This window comes from Aquila chrysaetos, chromosome Z (assembly GCF_900496995.4).
Source record: "Aquila chrysaetos chrysaetos chromosome Z, bAquChr1.4, whole genome shotgun sequence".
NCBI classification, from domain to species: Eukaryota; Metazoa; Chordata; class Aves; order Accipitriformes; family Accipitridae; genus Aquila; species Aquila chrysaetos.
The window spans coordinates 47,710,703-47,734,000 of NC_044030.1; the positions used below are offsets into that span (position 1 = coordinate 47,710,703).

At 36.7% G+C, this 23,298-nt stretch overlaps 1 protein-coding gene across 1 annotated transcript in view; it reads right to left on the reverse strand.

Annotated features, from left to right (window-relative positions):
• The window catches only part of LOC115337206, a 34,741-nt gene extending 15,650 nt beyond the window's left edge, over positions 1-19,091 (reverse strand). Inside the window, exons 1-7 of the mRNA XM_041121109.1 lie at positions 19,013-19,091; positions 18,686-18,832; positions 13,110-13,214; positions 6,926-7,126; positions 4,714-4,818; positions 3,833-3,960; positions 1,100-1,180 (exon numbers count right to left, since the gene is read on the reverse strand). Of these exons, the coding sequence (XP_040977043.1) occupies positions 1,100-1,180; positions 3,833-3,960; positions 4,714-4,818; positions 6,926-7,126; positions 13,110-13,214; positions 18,686-18,695 (630 nt within the window). The 5' untranslated portion in view covers positions 18,696-18,832; positions 19,013-19,091. The remainder of the gene's footprint in view (positions 1-1,099; positions 1,181-3,832; positions 3,961-4,713; positions 4,819-6,925; positions 7,127-13,109; positions 13,215-18,685; positions 18,833-19,012) is intronic.
• Positions 19,092-23,298: the final 4,207 nt, after the last annotated feature.

A 23,298-nucleotide genomic window follows, 5' to 3' on the forward strand; every position in this document is an offset into this window, starting at 1 on the left:
CATTTGTGTTCTTCTGTTTCTCTCTTTCTCTTCCCCTAGTGATCTACAGAGTCAATTGAAAGTGTAAGATGTGACTGTGGAAGGGTTACATTCCTACTGAAGCGCAGAAATGGATTTACACAGGTATTGCAATGCTTGTCCAGATGTGATAACCTGAGAATAAGATGAGTCCTGTTCCCTACCAAAGGCTACCAAGCCTTTGTGACCACATACAGGGAACTCTCTCAAGTTTGCTTGACAGTCTGAAGAGTTTGTTCACTTTCCCTTGGAGGTTCCAGACAAATTTCTGAATCTCTTCTCTCTGTGCACCCAGAGTAAACTTTATTGTATGGAAAACATACATCTTCATCGGAACTAAGTGTCTGTCTTACTCTGGGTCAGAAAAGGAGCATGACGTGACAAATAAGCAGAAAGATGAAGCAGTAGCTGCAAGAAAAGGTTTCAGAACAGTGTAGCCAAAAATGAACTGGGTGATTTTGTATTTTGGGAGAATTACTGACTAACAGAGTGCAGAAATCCTTCAACTAAGGAAAGTGAGGCACTGTGTGGTTATGGTCACAGGACTGGCACCTCTGGATCCTCATTGTAACCTTGCAGGGGTTTACAGGTGGAGGGATTCTGCCATTCTGTAAACCATATTGACAAAATATTACAAGGCTAAAGCAAACCTAAGTGCAAAGTAGAGGAGAAAGTACCCACAGAAGAAGAAGCCATAAAACTTTCCGCTTTGGCAATGAGGGAAGGCAGTAGAACTTCGCACAGCCCTTTACAATAAGATCATTCTTGAGAGGCACAACCTACATAAATGCAAACGTTCTAACCATGCTGTCAGTTGTTAGAGGAAGGTGGCATTTAAGAGAAAAGTTTAGTAACAAATAAAGTTTAGAAAAATCTCTGCAACTGTGCCAGACAAAAAAGTAAAACCAGATTTCACCAAGTTGTAAGATCAAATACACTTAAAGATACATTGACTATATTTCTGGAGACTTAGAATGGGTACCTGAATGCAGAAGTAAATGTGAATGAAGTAGATTTTATCCCTCTGTGTCATTTTGACTAACGGTATGACACAACAGTGCTACCACTCCAGAATAATTACCTGGTTTTCTTTCCTTATATTGTCTAGTTGTCTGATTATCTTCATGTGTTTGTTTTTCATTTCCTGCATGTCTCTTACAATCTGTAGAGGATGAAGGAAATTATCAACTCAGAGCACTAGCAGCTCCAGTTACAATGAACCATTAAACAATTTTGAGGTACATTTCTCAAAAATTACAGATATAGTACAGTGAAGAGTTTAATCTTGAAAACAGATAAATAGCCAACAGGACTGCCGGACAAAGCTTTCAGGCTTCAACAACTAGAAAATATATTATGCTATTGAATAAAAATCTGTACATGACTTGAAATGGATTTTCTTTTCTGGTCCTAGTATTGCATCTCCACCCCTTCCTTTTTACTGTACTGATCTGAATTGGATATAGAAGACAGAGTCATTACAATTATTCTAAAGTTCTTGAAAAAGAAGAACAGCCCTGATAAGATCATTACTGAGAAAAAAGGTTTTGGTGTTTTGTTTTTTTTTTAAAAAAAAAAAGATAAGCAGCGGAGAAGATTACATTTTTGCATTTAAGAGTCAGATAACACAAACTGGTTACAGAATACACTCAATTTTCTTTTGTTTTCCATTAAAATAATTCGAAAACCTGCAAAATTGATACAACTTTAAGGTGTACTACAGGCATTATTCATGACTAATAAAAACAGATGTATACATAAAGAACTGGCAAAGTGATCTTTTTCCTGTTTGAAAATGAGTCATTTAAGCTTAAAATTGCATCAGGATCCTTAGTGACTCAGTTTTATTCATTTTGTTTCTAATCCAATTTGTAATAGTCACAGAAGGAAAATTCCACTATCTCCTATCCCAGCTTCTGCTGCCTGCTTTTCTTTTGGCTTACTTGTCTGGTAGGTGCAATGACAAATTACAAAACACTGATACTTGGGCATCTTAAATGAGGCTAACAGATACTGCTGGATGAATTATAGCAATAATGAACATGATCATATGTAAATTATAAAAATCTAGAGATTTTTCCGAGATTTCCTTGGTTTCATTTCTACATTTAAGCTTAATATGATGCAGATTCTGCTGACAGTGAGCACCTCAGATGAAATAAATCTGAAAAAGAAAAAATCTCAGATCTTTTTGTGTGGCTGATGCATTATTTTTAAATAGTTGTGATTGTTAGCATTGTTCTACAATGGCAGATTAAATCTTTGTAAGTATTTACAAGCAGTTAATTTGTGAGTGAAAAATTACCATCTGACACTGTCACAGTTCAAATTATATAAAAGCAGCAAAGCGGTATTGAAATATACTGTCCTATCTAGCCCCCATCAGAAACACTATTGTAGTAGAGGAATTTTAAAGAGACACAATTAAAAGGCTAAGACACAAGAAAAGCCTTTTCTAGGAGAAGACTGAAATGATCCAAATGGATTTATCCCTCTTATCACCCACAGAGTTCTGAGTCTTCTTAATTAGATTGCTTCAGGTATTTGAACTTGTTTCTTACAGCTAGCTCAGGGGTCTGTAGCCTATACCACAGAAGTCATCATAGAACTTTTTTGATGCACAATAAAAGAACAGGAGTTCAGGGGCATATTTAATGGAATAAATAAACCAATGAAACCAATAAACTAGGATATATATATGTCCTGGTTTCAGCTGGGGTAGAGTAAAGTTTCTTCCTAGTAGCTGGTGTGGTGTTGTGTTTTGGGTTCAGTATGAGAAGAATGTTGATAACACACTGATGTTTTCAGCTGTTGCTAAGTAGTGTTTAGACTAAATCAAGGATTTTTCAGCTTCTCATGCCCAGCCAGCAAGAAGGCTGGAGGAGCACAAGAAGTTGGCATAGGACAGAGCCAGGGCAGCTGACCCAAAGTGGCCAACGGGGTATTCCATACCATGTGATGTCACTCCCAGTATATAAACTGGGGGGAGTTGAGCACGGGGGGATCATTGCTGGGGAAGTAACTGGGCAGCAGTTGGCAAGTGGTGAGCAATTGCCTTGTGTATCACTTTTTTTTGTATATTCCAATCCTTTTATTATTATTGTAATTTTATTATCATTATTATTTTCTTCATTTCTGTTCTGTTAAACAGCCTCATCTCGACCCATGAGTTTTACTTTTTTACTTCTGATTCTCTCCCCCATCCCACTGGGTGGGGGACAGTGAGTGAGTGGCGTGTGGTGCTTAGTTACCGCCCGGGGTTAAACCACAACAATATACACACACAGATACTGCATAATATAAAATAAACTGGCTAAGCAGAAAATCCAAAATTATGCTAGTTACTGGTACCAGAAATTTTGCAATAGCAACAAAATCTCACACTGCAAGTCAAATGCCACTTCCAACAATCAAGAAACATGATGAGAAATACAAGGGATGGCAAGGGTTTTCTCCATATACAGTTACAAGGGAGTTTTTTATCTTTAGACACCTACCTGGAACGCATAAATTTAGACAATTTGATATCTGATCTTAACTTAAGATGGCATTTTCATTTTAATGTTTTTATTTTTATGGCAATATTCAAAATTTAAGTGCAGGCTTCTAAATGTGAAGAAGAAATCTACTAAGCAATAAGATTGTGTGAATTGAATTCATATGATGAAAACGATTATCGCAATTCATTTAGTATACTCTACAAAAAAAGACAGTTCAGCTGGCAATTTTTTGTATTGCAAATTATTTATTCAAGCTGGGGCTTTTTGGGGGTGTGTGTGGGGGTGTTAGTTGTTTGGTTTGGTTTTTTTTTTACCTTGATGATATATAATGTAGCTAGCTTGTATGGAATATATGGCACTCCTTCTTTGGTTGTACTTTCCTCCAGCTCAGTTGCTTTGTGATCAGAATCAGAACAAACTCCAGATGTGTTCAGATGACGTACTGTATAACAAAAATTACTTTATCAACTTGAAGTATAGAATTAAAATGCACAGCAACTCCAGATGTACATATTAATTTTTTAAAGTTTTTATTAGAGACATCACATTTAGTTTTAAAACATACCTTTTTTCTGATAACAAAGAAAATGGACCTTTGGGAGAAGAGTTTTAACAACTCTGACTTGTCAGCTTTGATCTGTGGACACCATCACACATAGTTGTGTGGTTTGACAATTACTTGTCCGTGATTACTCTGATGTTAATTACTTACATATATTTTTTTCATTAAATCTAAAAATGAAAACTTAGGTTAAAAAAAATCATGCAGAAATGTGCTGCCTCTTCAGAAAACTGGGTTTTACGACAGATAAGAAGAGGGCACGTTAAAGCCTCTTTCAAAACTACCTTTTACAAGTTGTTTGATAGACCCAATTTATATCAGAGTATGATATAAAATTTTAAAAGTTGTTTTTATTATCTTTTTTGTTGATTGCAAACTTATCATTACTTTTTTTTTTTTTTTAATCAGATGTCTCCGGCTTAACACATCATACTTAACTAACAGGTATGTCAAGTCAAAAGAGTCTGATCTGATTACTTAGAATGGTGACTTGTATAAATCTAAGCTACACAACTTCATTCAATCAGAGCTCACATAAATAAAAACAAAAAAAAGAAAACCCCAGCCCTCCTTATTTATGTAACGTATTCTGTGTTCCAGAAAACAAGAATAGTATTTACTATGTAAATATACCTTTTTCTAGAGCTCTGTTTTCACTCCATCCAATCAGGGAATTCAGAAATGACCACTTGTTTATATTCATTCCAATCTTGTGCAGCCACGAGTTTTTCTCTCCATCTGTTAACAAAATACAGGTGCTAAAATCAGGTGAAAATCATTGCATTTCTCTGAATTCTCTTGATTCACTAATTCATTGGATTTAAATGTAGTATGCATTAATTCTGTTGGGACCAAAGAGTTTTAAATGAGTAAAAGGGATACAAAAGAATGAGAGATTGGGAAGTCATTGAGAGAGGTACAAGCATAAGAAGGATGTAATACTTGTCTGAGAGTTGAATGGTTCCACCTGATCCTGAAAAGAGACATATATTGAATCCAAAGGCTGTACTTCAGACTTGTTTCTCATCTTCTGTCAAAATCTTTTAAAATGTAATTTTGAAAAAAATACAAAACAAACTGGATTTTGCCCAATATCTTTGAAAATAAGTGTGTGTGTGTGTAGGGGCAGGGGTGGATTGCATTGTTAGATGAGACCCATGTTTATTCATGAGCACTTTGGATCCATGCAACACTCCTGCTGAGAGAAAACCAAACCACAATACCCAATATGAGCAACTTCTTCAAGTGTTCTGGTGTGAAAGGGAGAAGAGTGTCTAAAAGAAGTCTTCTTACTCTTTGAATTGGTTGAAACAATTATCCTTTCGTCCACTGAGGAAATCCAAATGTATAGATACCTTTCCTAAGATCCTGAAGCAATATTCATTTACTTCCATGGTGCAGTGATTTTCTACAACACGTATCTGTCTCTTCGTATTGCTTTTATTGGACTTATTGTAGTAGAATGTACTGTTTTAAAATAGACTATCCAGCTACTAGATGGAATCACCAGATCCTATTCCCTTACAGCCATAAAAGTCTTGTTTTTCAAAAGCCAGTTTTGATGATTTATGAAATATGTAACTAAATAAATATGTGTTGAGAAGGGTACCCTTAGCTCAAGTTATTCTTTCTGAATTCATTATTTTCATGACTATACATTACATACACAAATATATATCAGCTTTTGTTTTGTGAATTATGTCAGTGAAGGATGCATGTTAAATCATATATAGAATAGCTACGTTTTAAAGGACTTGACCTCTCATATCTACATCCTTTTGGTTCATATTTGGCTTGCTTTCTACCACCTTGGAGACTATTTGAAGCCACAGTTATTCTTGAAAAAGCCTTCCATTTCACATAATCTTACTGTAGGCAAAATTAGCCACTAGAGCATCAGTGCTTGCAGGCCAAAAGCGTAGAGTCTATCCTTCTGTCTAGGATAAAGATTAATCTTAAACCCATAATGGAAAACAGGCATACAGATATTGTTTCCTACAGGAAAAAAATGCATTACTATACCATCTGCTGAAATGACTGCAAAGTTCCCCTTCAGTCTATAGCAGTCCATTGGGAAGAAAGATATTTGAAACTCCTACAAGTTAATTCATGAATGCTAAAAATCAGTTTATATGTCTTCTCTTTAGCTTAGCATCTCATAGAGCGTATGACTTCCCAAGCTACTGAATATACCTTTTCACAGAGTCTTGTGAGTTAACTCACGCAGAACACTGTGATATGGCAGGGATAAGACATCTGTAACAGTTCTTCCCCTTTCTTTTCAAAGCCATCAGCCAGACTAGCACTCAAAAGGCATTCAAACCACCACAGCATCTTGCACTTTAATCCCTTTAGAATGTAAGCTTCTTCAAACCAGCAGTGTCTCTCAGTTTGCAATTAGAATCAAAGCATATGTCACAGTCTAGGCAGCCACACTGCTGTTTCTGAATAACTGCAACTGTATTTTTTGACAGTTTTTAGTGTCTGGTAGGTTGGCCACCTTGTTTTAGAAGTTACAGATACAGAACACATAATAAATTTAGTCCTGTTCTGCTGGCTTTGGTTTTAATGGGTATAAAGGCAATGAGCATCTCTTGTACATGAGGAGCTTGAGGACCACTTCCATTATGCTGAATCATGACAGGAACTCTCCCACTTAGTCCATACTCACGTTCACCCATATTCAAGCTACACCAGAACTGATGATGCAATATGAACTATAATGCTTATGCAGTTCTGCTTCTGTGAGACTACAATATGGTAATGGGGTACCAATCTGTCCTTTTGTGGAAAACAATGAAGTACACTCTCATTCTGAACAGCTGAGGTGCAAAGTACTGCTTACCCTCCTCAGATGTGTCTTCAGTCATAACACTTTTAATCACACATGAAGGATGTTCTTGTATCTCCTCTGAATAATCAACAACGCTGCCTGGTAGAGGAATGGATGAGTGAATGGTGGTCTGTGGTTTAGTTTCAGGATCAATTCTTACTGCATCTTCAGGGACTTGAGAGTCTGAAGGGATAACTGTTTGTACCCATGCTTCTGGAAAAACAAGCAAAGTAATTGTTAATAAAATACTAGGAGGAGGTATTCAGTTGAGAGGTTTGAGAACACATAACATTACAGATTTGTAAGATCACACCCCAAAATGAATTTAAGATAAACATTTTTTTACAAACTGTCAGCCAATTTAGAAGTAAACCTGGATGACTTTCTTAGAAATTGATCAACAAAACCACATTTTTGGGTCTTTTCTTTCTGTCTCATTTGAAATCTAACATGATTTGGTGATTTAATTTTTGTTTGACTGTAAGATTTAGCTGAATTGGTAAACACATCAAGGTCCATGAAGTTTTCCAGAATTCACCATCTACCCTGAATAAAACATGCCAAGTCTCATGCAGCTTCCACCCAAAAGCACATCTCAAACACATTCCTCCATGTGTAACTCTTGGACAGCTTTAAGATCTGGATCTTTAAGATGAGTGCTCTCTTTTATGAATAATTTCCACTGTGTCCCCACAAAAGTTTTTCTTTTTGCTGAATTTCAAATAAACCAAAAAGATCTGTTATTGGAAAGTCTTCCTTTATTTTTTTTTTTTTTCCCTGCCAGCCTCATAACCTCCATAGAGAAAGACACAGCTTTTCCAGTTCTTCATGCTGTATGGAACAGCTAGACATAAACTCCCATATGAGGAAGAAAATAAATGCTTGATTCTGAATCTGAAATACAAAAGATAGGCTTTTCAGAAAACAATTAGAGCATGTGCACAGGAATTAAAATCTAGGTGGCTATAAGTTCAGCAACTGAACTCATGTCATTACAGAGTTTCCAGCTATCTAGCTATGGGTCTCACCATTGGTACTTGCTCACTGCCTGTCAACATTGCACTAAAAAGCCTAAAGCCTTTAAAAACTTGGCTTATGCACACTGAGAAGGCCTTAAAATTACACTTCCAGAAGTAACAGAGGTCATCAAGAATTATGATGTTGGCAAAGTAATTACTGAAAGTAATGTGGACTCGTTGAAGTTGTATATATCTAATGAAGCTGACAGAACATTTTCATATGGCAGATTGAGAAATACAGCTTGAGCAGGGACTGTGCTTTCTAAGGATAAAGAATCCTCACCTGACCTGCTACTCAGCTAGAACAGATAATAACACTCATGGCAAAGCTCAGTATTCTCTTCTTTTGTAATGCTCTATTTAAGGTATTACTGAGTTCCTTTCCCACAGAAAAAAAATCATAAGGTATTTAATTACCTTCTTTCTTGCCTGGGTGCTTTTCTTTTCAGAGTGGAATCTATTAAGTGTGACTACAGAACACTGAAATGCAGCACACCAGAGCACTTGTTAAAAATACCACTCACTACTGCATCTTGCAAAGTGCTTCTCAGATTGCCATTTTACCCTCATGCCTTGGTGTATCCTGTAATGACTGCAGCTCTCTATTTTATACAGAAGGTGTAGCTTAAACTCAGATTCACCTGTAGCCTGTACAGCAGGCTCCAATGCTTGTTTTATAGCTAGGCCACTCTCTGATGATATTTTATGCTTAAGAATTAAAAATGCATTTCAGATGCAGTTGTAGCTGAAAATGGCTGATCCCCTATCATATTACTTCTGTGCTGCTTCATGCCAACTCCAATAAAATTTACTGCTTTAACATCTAGAGGTATGCAGCACAAATTCTGAGGTCTGTCTTGTAGCTTTATCACATCCCATGTTTCACCAGTTAGCTACTTTTTTGCTATAGTGGCTTCTATTTTATGCCTTGCACCAGCATATACTGCTTTGTGACAGGGGGGTATTTTCTTTTTATAGAAGTGGCCAGTAGCAATCCTGAAAGATGGATAGAAAGATAGGTATTTTCATAATACTGCTTAAAACAGGCAAACAAGATGGAAGAAGACCACTTCTTTGGGGGTTTTTAACTCCAAAGTATCATAGTTTTTATCTTTTGTTTTCCAGTGCCAGAGACTTTTTTCCCTAAAAAATAAGAACATCAAAACATGCCAACATGGAAAAAAATGATTCTATTATATTATTATTAAAATATTATTATTATATTGCATTCTAAGGACACATTTTCATCATGCTGTAAAAGTATTTGCATATTAAAATCTGCATTTTTTAGTGATCAAAACAAAGTAAAACATAAAAAATGACATTGCACAGCATTCCTAATTTCCTCTGTCCTTGTAACTAATCCCTCCTGAAAACAGATGAGAGAAATGACAAAGCAGATGTGCCATGTGGTGTGTTGTTACATAAAGAAAATGTTTCAGAGGAACTCAGAGAAAAGGCAACTGGTCTGGCACTTGTTTTCTTTGCAGTCATGAAATGTTCCTTATGTTTTACATCCTTAGTAGTAACTTAGTTGAAAGGTATAAATGATGCTATTGTAGTTACAGTAATATTCTGCCAAAAGGAAAAGACAACTTATGACAAGCAAGTTGTGCCTGATTGCTCTTGTTGGAGTAAAGGAATAGTATTTTTAATACAGAATTACAAGCAACAGTACAGTTTTGCTACAGAATTTTAATTTCATATTGACTAATAATCAGGGCTTTTTTGCCAGAAGCAGCCATCCAGCAGTACTCAGCTATTGGAGAAATTATACAGATTTAAACCTCAAAACTGTGTGTCCTGCAGAACTTCCGAGATAATAGCAATCAGTCCAAATGAAACACAAAAGAAAAATTGTAGTCTTTTTATTGTACTAAAAGTACAAACTTGATAATGCATACATGCATATGAATCTTGCATATTTAAAATCTCTTTTTATAATAGGATCAAAATCTTCAAGATAACATTGACTAATATTCTGAAGAGGAGACCTTCATATGTTTTGCCTCTTCCAGCAACCACTTCCTTTTGTGAAACAGAAGAAGGGAAAGAGATGGGAAAAAAAATAGAAGATGGAAACCTTTTCTGACTGTATTGGGAATGTTTTCAATCCAATCGCTGACCTAAGGCAGTGTAACAAAAATTTAGTTATTTGCTCTGACTATATGTAGTTGCTTGCAGCTATGGTCCGAGGGAAAACAGAAGGGGCTATGTGAAGGGCATAACTTCTGTCCAGAATCTGTTAAGATTAATTATTTCATAAATTTAATTTTTTTCCCTGTACAATAAATATCAAAACTAAGGGCTTAGTATGAATTGGTCACAAAGTCCAGATACATTAATTACCTGATTTTATTTGTCCACATTAGCATAATCTCAAGATATACTATTATCTTTTGACAAAATTGCCACCATCAACTTAAATATTTCTGAACACGTCTTCATGTCATTTGTTTTACTTTTCAGGAAATTCTTTCTTTTCTAGTTAGGAAAAATTAGCCTATGGCAAAAATTCTCATTCTCTGCAGGTAAGATATTTCCATTGCCTATTGAATTGTGCAATTTATTTACACAGTTCAAGAAAACCAGAGGTGGACAGTAATCCAGTCTTTACATTTAACTCCAGGTTTATCTGTGAGTTTACTGAATGAAAAAGAGGTAGGATGAGACAACCAGTTCTGATATAATTACAGGCACATCAGAACAATCCCTTCAAAATGCTGCTATGATCAGGATCTCAACAGCAATGGACATTTCACAGGATCAGTTGTCGTGAAACGGGAACTTCATGCCCGGAAATGCTAGACCTTTATCACTGAAACAAGCTTTGATTTAAAAGCATACAGGCTTTGGAGTTAGACAGTGTATATAAAGCTAGGGAGGTCTGTGGTTTCCTCGAGGTAAGAGCAGCTGTAATTTGAGGCAACATGCACACAGGTAGTCCTCATGTAGTTACAATTTTTGTATATTTAATGATCACAAGCAGTACACAAAAAGCACTGGCAAGTCAAGAATCATGTGGCATGGTTGCCCTATAATACAAACTTCTGAGCAGCAGTCATGGGAACCTGCCTCAGGCCTATGCATGTCTTGCATTATTGCAACTACCTTCAGAAAATTTCATAAGAAGATCTATGCTGCATCATAGCAAGGAAATTGGCTCATGGGTAAGCAGCACAGCATAGAAAGTTTTAGCATGAGAAGCGATGCAGAAAGGGGTGCCGTGGAGCTGAGCTTTCCTATGCGTGTGCTAATCCGCTGAAGCACAACCTGATATTCAACTTCCTCATCTCCAGTGGAACGAGAACATAAGTGTTTGCCTCAACTTTTTGAGTAATGCACATTTTAGAGTAGATATCTCTTTGGTACCAATAACAATTTCTTGTCTAGGTCTGCTCTGAACTCTTGTTATGTGTTTAATGTCTCAGTATCCCCACACAAGATTGTGATTTTGATAAACTGACACTCTCCTTGTACATCTTCTGTTGAAAATTTTGTCAGAAGAGTCAGTTCTAATTTCACTTTTTTTTTCCCTGATTTCATTCTGGATCAGATACCAGAAGTAATCAGAATAACAAGAAACACTGTTCCAACAGCCTAATGTGATCATATATAAATGACAGAAAAAAAACCCACAAGTAAAGCAGTAGGGAAATATCTTTCTTTGGTCCCTAATTTTGGACCATTGGGAGGTTTAACTTAAATTTTCTAAAGAATAAAAAGTTTAGCAGTCAATACCCTGAGTAACTTCAATTCTCATCGACTTCATCAGGAGCTGAATTAATGTACTTGTCTCCTGGCATCTCATCTCTGAGATTCTTAGCTGACCTAATTGAATTCTGCAGAGTTTATGGGCAATTACTTTTTGAGTTCTGAAATTTGCTAACCACAAAGCAAAGACGCCTCTTATCTCCCTCTTCTCACCTTTGGAAGAGAAAAAGAAAAGTGATGCAAATATTGTTTCTTTACTGGTATGTAATTAAGTTTAGTTTCATGGAGTTACAAAATGGCAAAGCCCCACGGAAATTTCTCTGTTGTGGTTTTTGAAATAGTAGTATGTCTTTTTAACAGAGGTATGACATCTTCCTCTTGAAACTATTCTGAACCTTATAGATCAGTCAGTTTTCCACAGCTGGAGTCAATGAATTGTTAGGTCTCAAATTAACCTTGGGGGAAGGTGGAGCCATGTGTTTAACCAGGTATGTTATTTATAGTTTTAAGGCTACTGCAATGTTATTACTGACGTTCACATAGGTGGCAAGTATATTCATGTTCTGTCCGAAAACTACATAGGGACCTACCTAAGTTGGCTAGTTGCAGCAAGCTGAGTATTTAGTCACTGAAACAGATACTATTTCATACAGTGTCATAATTTGCTACTCAAGTGGCACGGTGACTGTTAACACACAATTGTCTAACTGTAATACACAAAGGTTCAGCTGGCACATGAAAACAAATGGGCCAGAGACTATTGTAGTATATTCTAAAGCCCTGGATGGAAAGACAAGTTATCCCATTAGTCTTCCAATCTCAAAGATACTTGGTCTATCACAATGCCTGTGTGTCAGCCAGTGTCATTCTAAGGTCACGTCTGAAACTAGCTATTGGTATGACACAGCTAGGATCTACTCTTCCAAGTGCTCTTTTCTCTTTCCCTCTCACCCACATATTGAAATATAAAAAGAGAATGGTTGACAATTTGCTTGGACCCCTGGACTTAAGCTAGGACAGAATAGATTAGCCTTACAAAAAATCTGGACTGGTATCACTAACGTTCCAAAAGTCAGATACGTGCCATTAGCTTAAGCACGCTACCTCCAGTCTAAGAGACAAGAGACCTCAAACCCACAGTCCCATTTTTATGGCCTATCACAAGTTTCCAGTCTGGTCTAAGATGCTGCTCCCAGCAACACATGTGTTATACCTGCAATTAGAGCAAACAGGCACTACAGTTTAGCTGCTGAAATGAATGATTCAGACCATCAGCCAAGTGCGACAGCTTGACATCTTTTTCTCAGGCTGTGCTTCAATGGGTTACATCTTATTGCTTAAAAAGTTTGATGGATAATTAATAAAACCCCACACCTCCATTATAGTGGTGCCATACGCCTTTTAATAGTTTTCTAACCATTTGGTGTGTGCAAATGTCTGCAAATAAAAAAGGCTAATGTTACCTGTTTTGCTTTGGCTTTTAGCAGCTGGAGAAACAGAATTCTTCTTCTTCCAGAACCAAGATTGTGATGACAGGGGGATACTTTCTTCAGAATAGGAATATTGATCTAAATAAAAGTGCAAAAAAACCCGCCAAAACAGGAACAGAAAAAAAACCCCATCAAATGACATATTCTGAAAAAGTAATTCTTATTCCAGTGGTTAATGGAGCTTTTTGTTAAAAAAATAAAACAAACAAAAAAAAATATATTCGGTTAATATCCATAGTACAGATAGCAATGCATTTAAGACAATTTAGGAAAGATCACCAAGCACTCCTAATTATCGTATGTTATAGTAAAAGGAGAAAGTCACACTCCCTAGTATTTAAAGTAGATTATTTAAAGAAAATCTCCACAGAGACAGATTAAAATCAGTCATTTTATTCTGATAGAACATGTTCATGCTCTGCATATGGTCAAGAAAAAATTAGTGTTGTAACCTCACATAGAGCTTTTATATCCTTGGGCCAGCTTTAATGTAATGTCTCAGTATTCAGTCCACAGTGTGGGATATTTTACACAGAGTATTGCTAGCTACAGCATTAATTAATTTAATGCCTTTCAGATGAAAAAAAATCACTATAGAAAATCTTAGGATATTGGGGATTAAGAGTTATCTTACAGATATATAGGGTTGCTCCTCCAGAGATTACCTTAACAGAAAATTCTAATGAATCTTGGCACTTTAATGCTAACTGCAATACCAACTTTGTATGCTAAGTGTCATACAAGATACAAGGAAACAGCTAAAACAGTCCTGTGCTCTCAAAATCAAAGTGAGCTTTCCTTGGCTTCCAGTTACACTTAAAGCCAATCCAGACCAGCTCTGATAATGGGGCTCTGAGTGTCTCTGCAAATCATCAGATATGTAATTTGTTCAAATTTCATGTTTTGCAAGCGTGTTACATGGCTAGGAACTGCTGGAACGCAAGGCACAGCTTATTCTACCAAGAAATGCTCCAGACATCAAAGAAAGGATGCTGTAAAGGAGTGGAGAAGTCAGCCAGGTTTGTATATCTTTCCTTGACTCTGCAAATGCAGTACTTAAATCAGTAATGCACACAGTTAAATATTCATGCATCTCACTCTACGAGTATGATAAACCCCACACAGATTAATTTCTTTATGCAATAAACAGACTTTTCAAGGCCATGGCAGAAAAAGAAGATGGAAAAGCAAGCATATCTTTGAATCTTTTTCTTGTTAATAGTATTTAACAGTCATTGTGTTATGACCCACTGCATGTCAAAGAATAAAACACTGCAATTTTCATTAAAATGGCAAAATAGTGGCGTGACTTTTAGCATTCACAGCAATTTCTCAAATGTCACCAGTGCAGGAATTTGTTGAAAAGTGTGATTTGTGTTGGGGCAAATTAACTTAGTGCTTGGTCTAGGCCTCACATGTGTTGTGAGTAATACCTCTAACTTTACCCACTCATTTTTAGGGCAGTAGCAGTATCTCACAAAAAAGGTTGTCTGCAATGACAGGAGAATATATATGATATGTAAAACAAATGTTCTTTTAATAACTTTACGTAGAGGGGCTATCTGACAGTAGGCTTCTTTATTGCTCCTTGGTACAGGACTGTTCTACCAATGCACAGACTCTCTGCTATTCAGTATTATCCATAACGCAAGTGCATACACTAGGCTTTCTTAACAAAGCATCAACGGGCTAATGAAGCCTGTCCTACCCTCTGTGCTCTGATGCAAGACAAGGAAGGGCAGTGGCAGAGAGGACTTTCAGGGGTTGGTGGGAGTGTCTTTAAAGTATGGTTTACAGAAGGGACATAATGAAAGAGAAGACAACTGCTTCTTTGACTTGGGCAGAGGTACAGAGTGTCTCCCCCTTTATTATGTGGAAAATGAAGTATGAAACTTGATGTGGATAAAGAATAACTGTTCTCCCAATGCCCTGAACAAACGGGCACTGATAATCAAGACCATGTTGTTTCTCTTTGTTGCTTACAAAAAAGTGGAAATTGTCATTTTTATTGCTGCTGCTGATCACTCATATAAGCAGCCAAGTAACAGAACGTAGTTGCAATATTCAGCGTAGCTGAGTGGTTGGAAATGGGCCTTTTGGGGCCTCTTCTCTTGTTTGTGGATGGAATAGTAGCTGCCTCTCGTATTTACCTGTGGTCTGGATGGTCTTAGTAGTCTGGTCCTTCTTTCTCATTGTGTGCTGCATCACATCAATAGCAGCTTGTTCTATGATATTTAAGCATGCATTTATAGCAATGATTGCTGTTATATGAATTCAGCCTTTGCATCGTTAATACAAAGATTCCTCCTCTGAGAAGGAAATCTTTTATAACTCCACCTCATCCCCTTAAAGCAACTTAACAATAAACTCTGACAGTATTTACAGGTAGAGGTTTGTTTACATTGGCACAAGCTACAACTCAGACTTTTTCCACATGAAAACGCATTATGCAGACTTTTTCTTCTTACTCATTCTGGTCAAACCACATTTTTTTCTCTAACATTCTCAGGTTACACAGCCTTAAGCAATAGCCTTGCCCAATGGCATTGCCTAACAGAGTGTCCTGGTTTCAGCTGGGATAGAGTTAATTGTCTTCCTAGTAGCTGGTACAGTGCTATGTTTTGAGTTCAGTATGAGAAGAATGTTGATAACACACTGGTGTTTTTAGTTGTTGCTAAGTAGTGTTTAGTCTAAAGTCAAGGATTTTTTCAGCTTCTCAAGCCCAGCCAGCGAGAAAGCTGGAGGGGCACAAGAAGTTGGCACAGGACACAGCCAGGGCAGCTGACCCAAACTCGCCAACAGGGTATTCCATACCATGGGACGTCACATCTAGTATAGGAACTGGGGGGAGTGGGCGTGGGGGATCGCTGCTCGGGGACTAGCTGGGTGTCGATCAGCGAGTGGTGAGCAATTGCACTGCGCATCATTTGTACATTCCAACCCTTTTATTATTGTTGTTGTCATTTTATTAGTGTTATCATTATCATTATTAGTTTCTTTTTTTCTGTTCTATTAAACCATTCTTATCTCAACCCACGAGTTTTTACTTCTTTTCCCAATTTTCTCCCCCATCCCACTGCGGGGGGCGGGGAGTGAGTGAGCGGCTGCGTGGTGCTTAGTTGTTGGCTGGGGTTAAACCACAACACAGAGTTGACAATCAACTGTGTTGTTTAACTTGTTTTTCTTAACTTCTGGTGTGAGAGAAGGTTACACAGTCAGTCAGTTGACTTCTCCTTTTAACACTAAAAATCCTTATTTATCCTAATATAGTACATTGGCATGAAGAAGAGCATATACAGAAGTTATCAACTAATACATTGCTGATTTGGAACAAGACTTTGATGTCAACAGTTAATATTACCACTTGTTATCACAAAGAGCAAGGGTTTTTCTTGCTGTATTTTGTCAATGTTATCACTATTTTCCACTTGAAAATCAAAGTAAAGGCACATATTTTGTCCTATAAGCTGCAGAGATACTGGAGCAAAGACAAGAATCTACATTTAACTTTCCTTGGAAAATTGTGTGCATTTGTATGTTTATTTATAAACGTAGCTATTCCATTCATATTGGTTAGACTTGATATTCCATGGTATTCCCAATCTTTGCTCATTCCTTAGTCAGCTGCCTGAGAATACAAACAGATCACAATGCCCCTCTAATGGAGTGCTAGTCATCTCTAAATCATCCATGTCAGTCTTCCTTTAATTTTAATCTTTAGTAATGCATTTAAATTTTAAGCATAATGCTTGAGAAGTATATTTGACATGTGAGAAAATATTACTTTTACTAATATGTGTGGGAAGAGTTCAAATATGTTCATTAATATTAGGTAAGAGCAGATTGTTCCCTTATGATTTATGGACAGGATCTGCAAGCTGCACAGAAAAAGCCAGAAATCTTCTTCATCTTTCCCTCACACAGCTTTTCAGCAGCCTGCTCCCTAAGGTGGGGCAAGGCAAACTCTCTTGCTTTTATTATAGGCTTTGCATAACTGTTCACTTATTCTTTAATTACACACCCTTGCAAAGCACTGACAGAATCTGGCCTTCTGTTGTCACTCATCTAAACCCCTAAATGCATATGCAATAAAAATATCAAACTAAAAATGACTGTAGATGCTGAATATTTTAATTTTTGAGGCCCAACCTTGGTTACCTGCTAGCCCCCAAATATGGCCACCTCAGGGTGTGTATTAAAAAAATTGAAGTTTGAACACTCACAACAGTATCTTGTAAGAGATACTCTACATAACAAAAATTATTTTAAGACTACAGGTGCAATTTAATGACAATATTAAGATGTCACAGTTAGGATACATGTTGTCTCTGTGGATCTAGCAGGAAACCCACAAAATTTGGCAGGCAATATTAAATTTTTATCCTTTTGTTGTGGCATTATGTTTTCTTCTTTGAGGCAGAATCCTCTGGTAAAATTATTCGCCTTGCAGATTATTTTTTTCAGCAATCAAGAGTTAAGATTTCAGGGAAGAAATAAGTAGAAGGGACAGGAGCAGAATTTGAGCAAAGGTCTAAGCTTTCAAAAAAATATTCCTAAATAAAATATGTTATAGAAAAGAAAGTAGGACTACTTACTTAACCCATTTTTTATCACTTATCTAATACCTTGTTAAATGTCCTTTTAGTTACCATGTTTTTTACTTTAAGTCCAACTGAAATTCCCTCCTCTTAAAGTTAAGTTCATTGCTTCTTGTCCTACAGCCAAATTGAATACTTTTGAAGACTTCTGAACTCATTCTTCTGAGAAAGAAGGTTTTTACATTATTAGACCACCAAACCCACTTCTCAGTCTTTCACCAGAAGCCACTTTCATTAGCCCTTTGATCATTCCTTTGTACAATCTTTCTTGTTCATTTTCTAACATTGTATTTCTTGAAATGACATGCCTAAAGGGAGACAGTACATAAACATGAGCACACATGGTCATTTGCCGTGGCTCAAATAATACTCAATGACTTGTTGAGCTCTGGAAACTCAATCCTGTTTTTCTAAAAATTCACAAAGTAGTTGTAAATCCCAGAGTCACTTTACTCAGAAGACTTTAATTTATCACACTTTTCTAAACATTTATGAAGATATGTACACAACTTTCCAACTAGTCACTAGCATTTGAAACATACGTTTCATACATATGTTTTCCTAGGTTAGCAAGACAGCTTTTGAAAAATAATTAGCTGTTTTCAAAACTATACTTATTCACTTGTGGATCTTTCTGCCATGTAAACAACTCAGCTTTTTTAGTATGTCCTTCATATCAGTGGATTCTTTTTGTCCTTGACTTTTGTTTACAGCTGAGAAGCTTAAAAATAGACGGTTATCCTCTTCACACTTCTCACTCAGCTTCTTAAATATAATAGTGGCCTGGCTGCACTCTTCCACTCTCAACAACCGTAATATATGTTGCCTTATTATATATTATAATATATAATATTATATATATATACACGTATATAATATATTATGCCGTAATATAACATACATGAATATTTTTGGTTTTTACTAAATAAACATTATGTCCTAAAAAATTACCTTCATCCATTGTAATCAGACTGTTTCTGAGGGCCCGTGTTTCCAGAGGTGAGAGTTAACTTCTGGTGTTTTCTGGCAGCCTCCCACCCTGTGTACATAAATATTTAATCTATAAAAATGCAAGAGTTTCACTAGGCAACAAGATACCTGCAGAAAGTAAAATGAGAGACACGGCTCAGGTTTCTTCCCACTGTTTCCTGTGGCTAGCACTGTCTGTTTTGCCAGGAGACCAAACCTTACTAGATGAAACTCAAAGCTGTAGAAGACTTAACTATAACTGAAAAAAATACACGCTGATGTTAAGTACCTAAAAGCACAAATACTCACAAGATTAGAAGGGTTTCATTAGAGCATTTTACAAATGTCCACAATTCCTTGTTTCAGCTGAAAGAATGTGAACTATGATGCTCTTGCTACATTTCCAGTAGTGGTGAAACTAGTTAAGGAGTGTTTTATGCAATTTCAGCCCTAATTTCACATAAACAGAGTTATCAAATGCTTCCAGATGAAACCGTTATTACATTAGAGGAAAGTTTGCCCTGCTTTGGAGGATTGCTTCATGGAAGTGTATTGCTGTCTCCCTTCTCTGCTAATTAAAGGTAAACCCCCCGCATTTATCATTGCCAAAACCATTGTGCTGAGACTGGTCTCAGCTAATGAGACAGGCAGGTTGTTTTGAACCGTAGGTCAAATATGCTGTTCTCTTAGAATAACTCCAGGCATACAACTTGTGACAAATTCCTAGATTAATATGAACAATACAGCACCAGGAACTGGGAGAACCAAATGCTACTCAGCAGTTTCAAAAGCAAATACAGAACAAACTGTTTGCAGACTGGTGTAATCCAGTTTAGGCAGGTGAGACCAGTTGCTCAGGATTGCTACTTCACTGCTATTGTTCTGCACCCCACCCTTATGTCAAAAAGGATTAAAAACAGGAGTTTAGCTTTAGATTGTAGTCCAAAAGGAAGGCTTTTGGTATCACTAACTCAACAAGCAGTCTCACTGCGGGTTTATAGAAGGCAGCTTCACTGGGAATCTTCTTCCAAATAACACACAACTAATTAATTTGTATAACTAGCTTCTCTAGTGTTCTATTTTGAATATGTTATAGCTTCGCTGGGATGTGAAGAATATAGCATGATATGGGACCTAGATAAAAGGCTTCTCTGAAAGAGTGCTTCCCTTATGTGAAAGGAACTTTTTTGTGATTTTTCTTTTTATGAAGACAAAAATATAAAGGCACAATTTTGTCTTTTCCACCCCTCTTTTGCCTCGTGCTACGGGGGGGGGGGGAAAGAAGAAAGAATGGAAAAGGAAAAAAAAAAGAGAAAAGCAACCATCTGAACAATTAATTGAGGGTGTTTGATTAAAAAAAATGCAATCTTATGAAAATAAAAACATTTTTGACAGATTATGTTTCTGAGTTTTTTTTACAGCAATAAAATAATGTATGACACAGAATTAGCACTAGAACTACTGCTAAAAAAAGGAAACTGGCAAAAGAGAAAAAGACTTGACTCCAAGTTATATTTAACTATGGTCCTTTGGGTTTCTACTTACATTTTTTAATATTCACTGTAATGTTTCTTGCTTTGCTTAATCTTTTAAAGGGTGTGTAGTAGCCCCAGTCATGAACTAGAACCTGTCTGTGCTAGCTATTAAACAAACACAGTAAAACAGATTGGCTGTGCCACAGTTATCTTAAGATTGCTTCTTTCAGTACTTTTGTTCTGGCTGGTGTTCTTGCTAATCTTATGTTAGGAAGAATCTTTACCTGGCAAACCTTATTTACTTTTTTACTTAAAACACCCTTCAAAAAATCCGTCTAGTAATCAATTACACTATATGTCTTTTTCTTAAATCACCATCATCTTGGGACTCACTATTCCATTCTTGCCTCTGGTATTTTGTTATCAATAACATTTCATGCATAATTATGAGAAAGTAAATTTCTAGGGCTAGGAATCTCATGTTCCTCTTTGTATATTCCCAGTCATTTTGATTCTCTTGAAAACCTTGTAGCAGCTCCAGGGATAAATAATTTATTGTAGTATAGAATTGGGCCACGTTTGAAATGTCACATCTGCACCTTTCCCCTTTGAGGAAACTCAGATGCAAATCAAGCTCTGAGTTATGTACCTTTAGGCAGTTCTGTAATGGGACAAATCACAACAAATACAAACATGCCTTGAAGTTTCATCTCTTTGAAATAGAAACAAGCTTAAACCCTTTAAAATTTCTCAAGAATAACAATGACTTGCACCATGTCTTTCATTGTCCTCCATGTGGTACTTCTTCCAAAGCAGCAACGGCATTGAAACAACCCAGTCTAGAATAAAACTGAAACACTAAACCGGGACTTTTCTGGGTTTTTAGCTGGAAACACAACAAGCAATTGCTGTTCAACACCTGAATACAGAAGTTTGTAGCAAATCTCCCAGATGCAAATTCTTTTGCTGAAAGTCAACACCAAGCTTATATTCAAATTGAGGAGAAAACACATAAAATGGAGGAGGCCAGAAAAAGTACATCTTCAGATGGCATACTGCAGTTTCAATTGTTCTCTATCTGTACCTTGCTTTTGTGAAGGCTTGAGGGAAAAGCACACAAAGAGCTTAATTTTGTCTAAGATGAAACTATTCTAATGTTCCATAATAGCAAATCAATTTTGCAGTCACTGACTAATTGTGAATTAGTTCTGTCTGTTCTGCAAAGAAATTTCACTCCTAGTTTTGGCAGGTAAACTACTCAGTGAAATAATAACACCCAAGCTGTCTTGGACAAGTTTTCTTAACCACAATAATCCCCCATTAATAATGGGAACTGTTAGGGTCAAGTATTACAAGAGAAAATGGAATGTCTAGTTTCCTCAATTTTTTCTTACTGTTCTTATCACACCCTGAATGTAGACAATGAGCAAAGCATAATTTATTATTATTATTCATTTATTATGTCATTCCTCTTTCTGTGTGGTAGTGGGAGCCAAGCCATGGCTATGCCACTCCAAACAAGTCTCAGCTGGACTGGAGTGATTCTGAAGCTTCAGAATATGATACTCGCTCCTCATTGTAGATAGGGAGTAAAATATGCTTTATTGTTTTAACCTGGATGTTTATTGTCAATAGATCCCCTCACTGGTATTCATTTCAACATACAGAAACAACCGAAGCAGCACAGTTTTCTAAGGACATATTTGGAAATGTTTAATACAATCATTTCCTTTAAAGAAAAAAGAGATCCCAGAAATGGCAGTAGATGTAAAGCTACTTTGGAGAATCAAATCACTTTCAGAATGTCAAATAAGCTTTAAAAGCCTAGATAGCTAAATTTAATCTACATATTGCAATACCACAAGTGGTTCATCTGCCCATTAACTTTTTGCTGGTTACTGTTGTCTGTTATTTCTTTGAAGTTACAACAATGTAATTTTGCAGCAGGGTTCATCCTCTTTTGAGACACACAGGACTGCTCATCCTGCCTCTTGGTCTTATTGGAAGACACCGCCCAGTTCCACTCCTCCTAGGATCAGTTGCGACATGCCACCAGCTCTCCTGTTTTTGGGGGTTTTTTTTCCTGTTTTCACAAGACTTTTCTCTGTTAAGGGCATTGAGTTTTCCACAGCAGTCATATGTTGTTCAATTGTTTAAAGTAAAGCTCTGTCATTTGTGTTTCCTTTTCTTGAATGCTCCTTCTGTTATTATATGCACCCTCTGATTAGCATTATAGACTGTATAGCACAGTAAAAAGCTTATGCTGTCCCACTTCTTTGTCTTGTCCCCTTAGTACTTTCCACTGCATGTGCACTGAGCTATACCTTCCCCAGTGATTTACTATTTTTGTCACAACTACATGATCGTACAGGTCTGTTTTGCTCTACTGCAATTTGGAGGAGGATTTGTGTAACCAGGGTTTCCAAAGTTTTTCCTAGAGGCTTCCTAGAAGGTCCAGATTTTCCTCATATAAATTACTTTGGCACACAATCATAGTAGAGTCAGGGCTTATGTCTGGAAGGCGGACTGACAAGTTGAAAAAGCTTGTGGAAGTGTTTCTCAATCTGCATCCCTAAGATGAATTCGTGGTTCCATTAAAATGAGTGAAAAAACTTGAGCTTATTTAAGCTGAATGGGACTGTTAGTTCCTAAAATGATGGCATCTTGATATGACTTCACACACAGCTATTCTGCCTGTTTCTAGTACAGCAAGGGCTATTGTTATTTGTTTATGTAGGGGATAGTTAAATAACATTTTGTGTCTTCTGGATAGCCAAGCCAAATCTCTGGAGCTACAGAAAGGTATTTACTCCAACAGGTGACTAGTAAGTATTAGAGCTAATTATAGAAGTAGGTGCATGTTCGATTAAAGCGTGGAGTTCCTGTTGCCGAGATCAATGCCAATTCAGTATTTCATGAGGCACTAATAAAATATTGGCTAATCCATGATGAAAGAGAGGTGAATGATAAATATTTTGTGCAGTGCAAACCAAATACAATTAATCCCAGTTAGAAAATTCCTCAAAAATATTTATGAACTATTTTGAATCAGTATTGACACAAATGCATGTTGTCCAATCTTTTCCCTATTTGCAAGCTTGCAAAAAGGTCCACAGCCGA